Below are 12,825 nucleotides of genomic sequence, written 5' to 3'. Positions count from 1 at the left end.
TGCTTAGTTACAGTAGGGAGGCTTTCCTTGTTGCTCTGCTTAGTTACAGTAAGGAAGCTTTCCTTGTTGCTCTGCTTAGTTACAGTAAGGAAGCTTTCCTTGTTGCTCTGCTTAGTTACAATACTCTTAGTGTTAACAGCATACATGCCCTTTCTTACAAACTGAGTTGCTTTTAAAAACAGGTCAAACATAAAAAGCAACATTTGGTCAAATCAACCTGTGCTGTGGCTATAGTCTACCTCGAAGAGAGACACTGGTTTTTACATTAGACCACTAGAGGCTGCTGACGCACCATACAAAACAATCCAGATCTCTGATCGTGTGTGTGTGCGACTCACCTGTACTTGTGTTTGCGTAGTTGAGCTTCGACAGGGGTTGAATTTGATGAGTTGGTCATTAGACGAGTACGCACTTCGTTTGCTTCTCCTTGACTCCAGAAATAATTAAGTATTGAGGCCTTTTGAAAAAAGAACAAGGAACCATTGATCACTCCAAACCCTGCCTTCTACACAGTTCTGTTATTATTTAGCATAGAGATTGAGCACAGTAAGTCTTATATATACACTATATACAGTATACTGTATATATATATACCAACCTCTATCTCTATATTGACATAGACACCAATCGACATCAATCTACACACCATTCACCTATAGTGGGATATTGGAGGGTGACATCAATCTACACACCATTCACTTATGTTGGTAGAGGGTGAACACTGTTTTAGTTTCCACACTGGGATGGTGAACGCTGTTTACACAATTTTTTGTATTTTGTGCGAGCGTAAAAATGCATTGAAAAGACAGGGAGCATTGCTTTATTCACCTCAAACGGTGATCAGCATTTATTCCTACCAACCTTTTTCTTTCCACCACATCACTGGTAAGCACCAGGTAATAGGGTTGCAGAATGACGGTAACTTGACCAAAATCCTGGTTGAAGAATCCTGCTTGTTCCCTCCTGATTCCTCGAATGTTTTAACCAGGTTTTCTGGAAAACCTGGGAATTTTGGGTAAGTTACCAGCGTTTTGAAACCCTAACCAGGAGCCATACCCAACTTGGAGCACTTGTGATTGGGGTAGATGGTGATGAATGACTGGTCCACTCTCTTCAACAACCAGTATGGCATCTTTTCCTCCAGATTGGTGTGGAGCTCAATCTGACATAAATACATCAACGCCTTCAGTCAACAAAATCAGGAAGAATGGCATTTTGTTATATTGAAGAAAGGTTAAGGAATATTTTGAAGTCTATAATTAGCTACAGTATGATGAAGTGATATTGACCCCATCAGAACAACTTTACAATACTACAATACACGTCAGTGAAGAACATCTAAAGGGATTTGATAAAATGAGGACTTTGAGGAAAGATGCAACACACTGAACAAGAATCCATTAGATGTTATGTATTCTGTGTGTAATTTTATCTTAATAAAAGGACTGAGGGTCAGCTACATACCTGCCTGGCTATTCTCTTCAGAGCTGCGGTTCTCTGTACCTCAGCGATGTCTCCGACCGCAAAACCGATCTACAACACGTAGGTTAGCGTTTTTAGTCATGAATCTTGTTTATGGAGGCAGCTCTGCAGAGTGGTCATTAGCTGGCACAGCCACAAAGTCATACAAACCTAACCCTAACCCTAACCACACTGCTAACCCTAATGCCTAACCCTAACCTTAAATGAAGACCAAAAAGCTAGTTTTTGTTTTCATGAATTTTTACAATATATCCAATTTTGACTTTGCAGCTGACCCATCTAGTGGAAATAGCTCAGTTTTGCCTCCAGGATAAGACATCCCAATAGACCTGCCTACAACACAACCAAATAAGAACCCTCTTTCCTGTGAAATGTGAGGCTGCATTTCAATAATCTGAAGTGGCTTTCTCGCCTCATCCTTCCTTCCATTCGTCAACAGGAAAGGAGACAAGGAGAGGGAAGCCATTTTGGACTGTTGAGATGGACCAGGGGTGTCAAGGTCATTCCATGGAGGGGGGCCGTGTGTGTGCTGTTTTTTGTTATTTCTTTTCAATTTGTGTCTAATTAAGACCTAAATAACCAGGTGAGGGGAGTTCCAATCATGTACACGGGAGGAGTGAAAACCCTGAGACATTGGTCCCTCCAGTGAATGAGCTGGACACGCTTTAGGTCATGGAGATGCTTACCATCATGTTCATCAGCAGGATGGGCATGAGGATAACAAGCATCACAAACATATGGAAAGTGAGGAAGGGAAATGGAAGTTTGTCGTCTAGGTATTTGTCCAGAATGTTGCTTTGGTAATTCAGTTCTCCGACCATCATCACAAAGATCTGGACCACAGACAGGTCCAGTCGCTCAAACTCTTTCTGAAACAACAAAAGAGAGCAAGAGAAATGTGATGACAGAGGACTTAACATAAGCAGGTCTTACTTCCAGCTCAGATATCTTCATTGATTTGATGAAATTACAAAATGAACTATGTAGGCCTTATGAAGGGTTTAATGAATGCGTCATTAGGCCTTAAAGAGCGACTGCACTTCCTGATTTGTTTTTCCATCCATGCTCATTAAGAAAATGCTAGCGGCCATGACTGAAGGCAAACAAGAGTTGTCTTGTGGGTGTGGCTTGATGTGGGGGGTTTCTTGGGTGTGTCTTTGCCATTCAGTAGTGAATACGGCCAGGTAATACGGCCAGGTAATACGGCCAGGTAATACGGCCAGGTAAGCTAAACTAGCTTTGCTATGGAGAGAACAAAGTTTTGAAGTTGAGGACTTCTCCCCTCCTGACTGACTCGCCCATCTCAACATGGTCAGTTCTATGTGTAGGCCAGGGTTCTTCAATTCCGGTCCTGGAGGGCTGAAACACCTCTGTTTTTCATCCTCTCCTTCTAATCAGGGGCTAATTCAGACCTGGGACACCAGGTGAGTGCAATTAACTACCAGGTAGAAATAAAAAACAGAAGTGTTTCGGCCCTCCAGGACCGGAATTGAATAACCCTGGTGTAGGCTAAAGCCTGCGCTGACCTTGTGTTTATCCAAGCGGACAGCAGCTAGCTAGCGTAGCTTGGCCGTCCTATGATAACGCAGCACTCCGGGCCAAGGGCACAACAGCCACTGGCCGCAAAAGGCATGGATTCTTTTATGGTGCATTACGGCCACACAAAGGGGACGCCACCGTGAAATTCGAGGCATCATCATTATGCTTGTCAAGTTGTGAATGAGAGACTGATAAAGTGTGTTCAGCCTGTGGAAAAAAACAAAGCAGCGCTCATTCCTTTCAAGTGACTTTTTTCAAATGATCATAAGTCGCATCATGCAGTCTTACAATGTATTAAAAATCAAAACATATAGCCCAACGTTTGTAGAACAACTAAAGTTACATTAATAACTCTAAATTAAGCATATAGGAGGACCTATTTCTTTGTTAACCGCATAGCCAGATAAGGAACTAACATCAGGACAACTCAAGAGTATGCTATTCTGTTCTTCTGAAATGGACTACATTAACTTCATATCATGCTTCTTTAGACCTGTCTAAAATAAACAATGGATTTATTGTGAAGGTGTAGGCTATATTACATGGATTTATTAGACTATTTTAAATGTAGATGTTCCAAAGGTCTGCATCAATGGCTTGTAGACTGTGTGTGGAAGCCAGGAGATGCTAAAATGTTTTTATGTTCATTAACGTCAATTACCGTGAGACCGACAGTTATTTGCTTGACAAATCACCGGCTGACGAAATTTCGTTAACCGCCACAGCCCTGATCCTATCTAGATTATATTTCTATGTCTATATTAATCAGTTAAGGCTAGATAGTAAGAGCTAGTGACTGGAATGAGTTTCATAAGACACTCGTTCTACAACACCTTGCACAATATTCTATAACTGCTCTTGTCTCTCCTCACGTCTGCTGTTAGATCTGTCCTGGGGGACAAATCCCAGAACTAATATCCTTACAGGTGTAGGCTACATGTTGACATAATCCCAGAACTAATATCCTTACAGGTTACAGGCTACATGAGGACATAATCCCAGAACTAATATCCTTGCAGGTGTAGGCTACATGTGGACATAATCCCAGAACTAATATCCCTACAGGTGTAGGCTACATGTTGACATAATCCCAGAACTAATATCCTTACAGATTACAGGCTACATGAGGACATAATCCTAGAACTAATATCCTTACAGGTGTAGGCAACATGTTGACATAATTCCAGAACTAATATCCTTACAGGTGTAGGCTACATGTGGACATAATCCCAGAACTAATATCCCTACAGGTGTAGGCTACATGTTGACATAATCCCAGAACTAATATCCTTACAGGTGTAGGCTACATGTTGACATAATCCCAGAACTAATATCCTTACAGGTGTAGGCTACATGTTGACATAATCCCAGAACGAATATCCTTACAGGTGTAGGCTACATGTGGACATAATCCCAGAACTAATATCCCTACAGGTGTAGGCTACATGTTGACATAATACCAGAACTAATATCCTTACAGGTGTAGGCTACATGTTGACATAATCCCAGAACTAATATCCTTACAGGTGTAGGCTACATGTTGACATAATCCCAGAACTAATATCCTTACAGGTGTAGGCTACATGTGGACATTGCACAAACATCGCCCAGCTTGAGTGTAGATACAACTAAAATCGATGTTTGCGTTAAAGACAAAACATGTTCTGTTGTAGCTATCTAATTGATGTGCTTATAGACCGTATACCACACTTTACATAACAAATAAAAATAATGTTATGTGTAGAGTACAACTTCAGCTGTCTAACCAGAACTAGAATGGAATTTAGATTTCTATGGTCTATCTGCCCAAAATCTAAGGATTCGTCTGTCTTCAAGTCTCCAGTGGGTGATGAAGTCCCATTCCATCAATGTAATGCACCCCAATGGTGGAACAAGCTCCCTCACGACGCCAGGACAGCAGAGTCACTCACCACCTTCCGGAGACATTTGAAACCCCACCTCTTTAAGGAATACCTGGGATAGGATAAAGTAATCCTTCTACCCCCCCCCCCCCCCCCCTAAAAAATAAAAAGTAAAAACAAACATTGTAAAGTGGTTGTACTACTGGCTATAAGGTGAATGCACCAATTTGTAAGTCGCTCTGGATAAGAGCGTCTGCTAAATGACGTAAATGTAAATGTAAATGTTATGGACAGGTTCAGTCAGGTGGCAGGAGGGGTTGGATAAGAGCGTCTGCTAAATGACGTAAATATAAATGTGCACGACACTCCTTCCTGGATATGACCGAGCTTTGCTTCTACCCATGGGTCCAGCAGGTATGGCCCTCTTCTCATACCGAGTAGCCTGCAGGGACATATGAGAATGAAATTGCTGAACTTATGTAGATATTCTAAACAAAGTGTTTTGATAACTTTCAAGTGTACCAGGTGTAGAATAGAGCATACTTCACATAACACTGTAGAAGCAGAGTTCCTCTAATATAACAACGTGCAAATATGACACTTTTATTTCATCTTTTGTCATTCACAGCCAATACAGATATTGTACCCTATCGACATGTTGTCTGGTGGTGCTGGGGCTATCTTGCCAAACATGTCAGTCGTCATACCTTTCTGTATGGTGTCAATATTTTAGTTTTGTTTCTTTCAATATATTTTTTCTTCTTTCCTTTTTTTTCCCATTTTAATTTTATTACTCCATATACAAACTTATACATACGAACAACAACTTACAGACACACACAAACAATGACTACATCTCATCTGCCCAGACCTGCATGCTCACACCCCCCATCCCTGCCCAGACCTGCATGCTCACACCCCCCATCCCTGCCCAGACCTGCATGCTCACACCCCCCATACCTGCCCAGACCTGCATGCTCACACCCCCCATACCTGCCCAGACCTGCATGCTCACACCCCCCATCCCTGCCCAGACCTGCATGCTCACACCCCCCATCCCTGCCCAGACCCACATGCTCACAGCTCCATAACTAATGTCTGCATTGTTGTTTGCCACATGGCCTTAAATTGTACAATTGTTTTTTTCCCTCGGTCGCCCATGCTATTTCAATATTAAAATAATAAAATCATTGTGTTAATGATTGCAGATTGATTGATTTCCTAGTTCTTAGTATATGTTTTTTCTAGTTGAATGATGAGAAAAGAATCATCCAGCCGATTGGTTATCTCACTACACCCCCGTATGCAATGTCTTGAAATATGCAGACAGACGGATTGTGATACTTCTGACAGACAACTTTCTAGCTCCGCCCACAACTTCCGGACTTCATAGCATTCCCAGAAAGCATGGATTATTGAGTCATTATTAGTTTTACACTTAAGACATGACTCTGCCGTTGTGCTGTAGAAATTGTGAATTTTGTATCTTGTATAATACATTCTATACAGTCGTTTTTACTGGATTAAGCGTACATTTTAGTTAACTGTAATTTAGTTAGTTATGCTCCAACACGCCCTCCATCTTGTGCCATCAGTTCTTTTTAAGTCTTGGTTCCAATAGTTATATAAATATATATATATATATATATATTTTTTTTTTTAAGAGATTGTCAGTTGGATATGCTGTCTGCAAGGTTTTGTATATTTTCCCTATCTTATGAGCATCCTTTTTTGACTCAAATAGGATTCCCTCAAGGTTGCTATGATGTCCAAAATATTTCAAATAGAAATAATGTGATATGTAACTGTTAAGTTTTATTTGAAACTATCTACATCGGTCAGTCCAAAATTACTTTTTAATTCTGTCATGGAAATAAATATATTTCCTGTTAGCAAGTCATATACGGTTTCTATGTCTTTAGTTTTCCACGTGGACCAATTTATCAGTGAATTCTGAAAAACTATCCAAGGATTGTTCCATAAGGTTGTGTTTTAAGGGAGTGATTTTGGTTCTTGTAGAATATGTTTCATTATCTTCCATATTGTTAAAGTGTTCTTAACTGTGAAGTTGTTAATGTTCTAAGCTTTATCTTTTGAAAATAGACACGTAAAACGATTCTGGGGATGAGCATGCGCATCTTCAATATGTACCCATTGTTCCTCTTTAGTGGATTTAACTATATGTCACAAGTAAAAGCCTTGGGTAGCGAGTTGGTACAATACCAAGGTTGGAAGGTTAAAAATCACCCTCAGACTTAGGAAGATGTTTTAACTTTTCTTTTTATTCTATGAATTTTATTTGCCCATATAAAGTAAGTTATCACCGAGTATACTTGTTTAAAGAATGTCTTCGATGCGGTAATTGGTATTACCTAAAATAAATACAAAAACTTTGGCAGCCATGCCATTCTAAAGAGGTTTATTGTAGCTGTAAGATTTATTAATTATTATTATTTTTAATTATCTTTATTTATATATATATATATATATATATATATATATATATATATATATATATATATATATATATATATATATATATATATATATATATATATATATATATATATATATATATATATATATATATCTTGTTGTCACTTACAGTGGGGGAAAAAAGTATTTAGTCAGCCACCAATTGTGCAAGTTCTCCCACTTAAAAAGATGAGAGAGGCCTGTAATTTTCATCATAGGTACACTATGACAGACAAATTGAGATTTTTTTTCTCCAGAAAATCACAATAAATCAAAATATCACAAAATCACAATAATGGAAAATAAGTATTTGGTCACCTACAAACAAGCAAGATTTCTGGCTCTCACAGACCTGTAACTTCTTCTTTAAGAGGCTCCTCTGTCCTCCACTCGTTACCTGTATTAATGGCACCTGTTTGAACTTGTTATCAATATAAAAGACACCTGTCCACAACCTCAAACAGTCACACTCCAAACTCCACTATGGCCAAGACCAAAGAGCTGTCAAAGGACACCAGAAACAACATTGTAGACCTGCACCAGGCTAGGAAGACTGAATCTGCAATAGGTAAGCAGCTTTGTTTGAAGAAATCAACTGTGGGAGCAATTATTAGGAAATGGAAGACATACAAGACCACTGATAATCTCCCTCGATCTGGGGCTCCACGCAAGATCTCACCCCGTGGGGTCAAAATGTTCACAAATCCCAGAACCACACGGGGGGACCTAGTGAATGACCTGCAGAGAGCTGGGACCAAAGTAACAAAGCCTACCATCAGTAACACACTACGCCGCCAGGGACTCAAATCCTGCAGTGCAAGACGTGTCCCCCTGCTTAAGCCAGTACATGTCCAGGCCTGTCTGAAGTTTGCTAGAGTGCATTTGGATGATCCAGAAGAGGATTGGGAGAATGTCATATGGTCAGATGAAACCAAAATATAACTTTTTGGTAAAAACTCAACTTGTCGTGTTTGGAGGACAAAGAATGCTGAGTTGCATCCAAAGAACACCATACCTACTGTGAAGCATGGGGGTGGAAACATCATGCTTTGGGGCTGTTTTTCTGCAATGGGACCAGGACGACTGATCCGTGTAAAGGAAAGAATGAATGGGGCCATGTATCGTGAGATTTTGAGTGAAAACCTCCTTCCATCAGCAAGGGCATTGAAGATGAAACGTGGCTGGGTCTTTCAGCATGACAATTATCCCAAACACACCGCCCGGGCAACGAAGGAGTGGCTTCGTAAGAAGCATTAAGGTCCTGGAGTGGCCTAGCCAGTCTCCAGATCTCAACCCCATAGAAAATCTATGGAGGGAGTTGAAAGTCCGTGTTGCCCAGCGACAGCCCCAAAACATCACTGCTCTAGAGGAGATCTGCATGGAGGAATGGGCCAAAATACCAGCAACAGTGTGTGAAAACCTTGAAGACTTACAGAAAACGTTTGACCTGTGTCATTGCCAACAAAGGGTATGTAACAAAGTATTGAGAAAATTTTTTGCTCACAGCTCCATAACTAGTGTCTGCATTGTTGTTTGCCACATGGCCTTAAATTGTACAATTGTTTTTTTCCCTCGGTCGCCCATGCTATTTCAATATTAAAATAATAAAATCATTGTGTTAATGATTGCAGATTGATTGATTTCCTAGTTCTTAGTATATGTTTTTTCTAGTTGAATGATGAGCAGAGAATCATCCAGCCGATTGGTTATCTCACTACACCCCCGTATGCAATGTCTTGAAATATGCAGACAGACGGATTGTGATACTTCTGACAGACAACTTTCTAGCTCCGCCCACAACTTCCGGACTTCATAGCATTCCCAGAAAGCATGGATTATTGAGTCATTATTAGTTTTACACTTAAGACATGACTCTGCCGTTGTGCTGTAGAAATTGTGAATTTTGTATCTTGTATAATACATTCTATACAGTCGTTTTTACTGGATTAAGCGTACATTTTAGTTAACTGTAATTTAGTTAGTTATGCTCCAACACGCCCTCCATCTTGTGCCATCAGTTCTTTTTAAGTCTTGGTTCCAATAGTTATATATATATATATATATATATATATATATATATATTTTTTTTTTAAGAGATTGTCAGTTGGATATGCTGTCTGCAAGGTTTTGTATATTTTCCCTATCATATGAGCATCCTTTTTTGACTCAAATAGGATTCCCTCAAGGTTGCTATGATGTCCAAAATATTTCAAATAGAAATAATGTGATATGTAACTGTTAAGTTTTATTTGAAACTATCTACATCGGTCAGTCCAAAATTACTTTTTAATTCTGTCATGGAAATAAATATATTTCCTGTTAGCAAGTCATATACGGTTTCTATGTCTTTAGTTTTCCACGTGGACCAATTTATCAGTGAATTCTGAAAAACTATCCAAGGATTGTTCCATAAGGTTGTGTTTTAAGGGAGTGATTTTGGTTCTTGTAGAATATGTTTCATTATCTTCCATATTGTTAAAGTGTTCTTAACTGTGAAGTTGTTAATGTTCTAAGCTTTATCTTTTGAAAATAGACACGTAAAACGATTCTGGGGATGAGCATGCGCATCTTCAATATGTACCCATTGTTCCTCTTTAGTGGATTTAACTATATGTCACAAGTAAAAGCCTTGGGTAGCGAGTTGGTACAATACCAAGGTTGGAAGGTTAAAAATCACCCTCAGACTTAGGAAGATGTTTTAACTTTTCTTTTTATTCTATGAATTTTATTTGCCCATATAAAGTAAGTTATCACCGAGTATACTTGTTTAAAGAATGTCTTCGATGCGGTAATTGGTATTACCTAAAATAAATACAAAAACTTTGGCAGCCATGCCATTCTAAAGAGGTTTATTCTAGCTGTAAGATTTATTAATTATTATTATTTTTAATTATCTTTATTTATATATATATATATATCTTGTTGTCACTTACAGTGGGGGAAAAAAGTATTTAGTCAGCCACCAATTGTGCAAGTTCTCCCACTTAAAAAGATGAGAGAGGCCTGTAATTTTCATCATAGGTACACTATGACAGACAAATTGAGATTTTTTTTCTCCAGAAAATCACAATAAATCAAAATATCACAAAATCACAATAATGGAAAATAAGTATTTGGTCACCTACAAACAAGCAAGATTTCTGGCTCTCACAGACCTGTAACTTCTTCTTTAAGAGGCTCCTCTGTCCTCCACTCGTTACCTGTATTAATGGCACCTGTTTGAACTTGTTATCAATATAAAAGACACCTGTCCACAACCTCAAACAGTCACACTCCAAACTCCACTATGGCCAAGACCAAAGAGCTGTCAAAGGACACCAGAAACAACATTGTAGACCTGCACCAGGCTAGGAAGACTGAATCTGCAATAGGTAAGCAGCTTGGTTTGAAGAAATCAACTGTGGGAGCAATTATTAGGAAATGGAAGACATACAAGACCACTGATAATCTCCCTCGATCTGGGGCTCCACGCAAGATCTCACCCCGTGGGGTCAAAATGTTCACAAATCCCAGAACCACACGGGGGGACCTAGTGAATGACCTGCAGAGAGCTGGGACCAAAGTAACAAAGCCTACCATCAGTAACACACTACGCCGCCAGGGACTCAAATCCTGCAGTGCAAGACGTGTCCCCCTGCTTAAGCCAGTACATGTCCAGGCCTGTCTGAAGTTTGCTAGAGTGCATTTGGATGATCCAGAAGAGGATTGGGAGAATGTCATATGGTCAGATGAAACCAAAATATAACTTTTTGGTAAAAACTCAACTTGTCGTGTTTGGAGGACAAAGAATGCTGAGTTGCATCCAAAGAACACCATACCTACTGTGAAGCATGGGGGTGGAAACATCATGCTTTGGGGCTGTTTTTCTGCAATGGGACCAGGACGACTGATCCGTGTAAAGGAAAGAATGAATGGGGCCATGTATCGTGAGATTTTGAGTGAAAACCTCCTTCCATCAGCAAGGGCATTGAAGATGAAACGTGGCTGGGTCTTTCAGCATGACAATTATCCCAAACACACCGCCCGGGCAACGAAGGAGTGGCTTCGTAAGAAGCATTAAGGTCCTGGAGTGGCCTAGCCAGTCTCCAGATCTCAACCCCATAGAAAATCTATGGAGGGAGTTGAAAGTCCGTGTTGCCCAGCGACAGCCCCAAAACATCACTGCTCTAGAGGAGATCTGCATGGAGGAATGGGCCAAAATACCAGCAACAGTGTGTGAAAACCTTGAAGACTTACAGAAAACGTTTGACCTGTGTCATTGCCAACAAAGGGTATGTAACAAAGTATTGAGAAAATTTTGTTATTGACCAAATACTTATTTTCCACCATAATTTGCAAATAAATTCATTAAAAATCCTACAATGTGATTTTCTGGATATTTTTTTCTCATTTTGTCTGTCATAGTTGACGTGTACATATGATGAAAATTACAGGCCTCTCTCATCTTTTTAAGTGGGAGAACTTGCACAGTTGGTGGCTGACTAAATACTTTTTTCCCCCACTGTATTAATTATTCTTAGTATTTAATATTTGTTGTGGTCCACTTAAGGATATCTGTAGATCGTCAGATGAGTTATTATTTTAATTTTCCTATTGCCATTATTTCATTTGTTCCCACATTAATTTTATATCCTGAGGTTTTAGAGTATTCTGAAAATATCTTTAGCAGAGGGGGCATTGAGTTTTCAATATTGGTCAGGTATATCAGGAGATCATCTGCAAATAAGTTTAGTTTAGATTAATGTTTACCAATACTGATATCTGTTACGTTTGGGTCCTGTCTCATTCTTTCTGCAAGTGGTACAATTGCCAGGGCAAATAGGAGGGGGAGAGGGGACATCTCTGTCTTATGCCCCTTTCTAAAGCAATTTCATCAGATAATGTATTATTTGTGTATATTTTAGCTTTTGGACATTAACACAATATATATGTTTTACATGTATTATTTCAGCTGGAATGTTGAAAGCTTCCAAAGTTTTGAATAGAAAAGGCCATTCAAGACGGTCGAAAGCCTTTTCGGCATCAACAGCCATTATTGATAAATCTAGATTTTTTTTGCGTATTGTATTGAACTGAAACATGTTTTTTTATTTGTTTGTAAGTGTCTATTTTTAATAAACCCTGTTTGATGGATATTTATCAAGTCTAGTAAGACTTTTGCCATTCTACTGCTTATAAGTTTTGTTGTTATTTTATTGTCACAATTTATTGAACTCCTGATGTGGTTTAAGCTTGTTGTGGATTTAAAACATCACATCAAAAATGGTCTCCCGATGTGGTTTAAGCTAGTTGTGGATTTAAAACATCACATCAAAAATGATCTCCTGATGTGGTTTAAGCTTGTTGTGGATTTAAAACATCTTTGTCGTTTTCTTTATTTGAAAAAGTGTTTGGAGAATATCTGAAAAATCTATAGGAAAACAAGATTTTTCACATAGGCCGTGTTTCCTTCACACAGGACCCACTT

General features: G+C 39.2%; 1 protein-coding gene across 1 annotated transcript in view; it reads right to left on the bottom strand.

Moving 5' to 3' along the window:
• Window positions 1-12,825, bottom strand: part of LOC311114177 (transient receptor potential cation channel subfamily A member 1-like) — a gene marked incomplete at both ends in the record, with an annotated part of 28,212 nt that overhangs the window by 834 nt on the left and 14,553 nt on the right. The window contains 4 exons of the mRNA XM_084189451.1: window positions 339-440; window positions 1,062-1,162; window positions 1,465-1,533; window positions 2,169-2,351. Coding sequence (XP_084045577.1) covers window positions 339-440; window positions 1,062-1,162; window positions 1,465-1,533; window positions 2,169-2,351 — 455 coding nt within the window. The remainder of the gene's footprint in view (window positions 1-338; window positions 441-1,061; window positions 1,163-1,464; window positions 1,534-2,168; window positions 2,352-12,825) is intronic.

The sequence above is a fragment of the Coregonus lavaretus genome, assembly GCF_964263955.1.
Source record: "Coregonus lavaretus genome assembly, contig: HAP1_SCAFFOLD_455, whole genome shotgun sequence".
In the NCBI taxonomy this organism is placed as follows: Eukaryota; Metazoa; Chordata; class Actinopteri; order Salmoniformes; family Salmonidae; genus Coregonus; species Coregonus lavaretus.
Note: the sequence above shows the minus strand (reverse complement) of the source record. Positions and strands in the feature narration are given on the sequence as shown.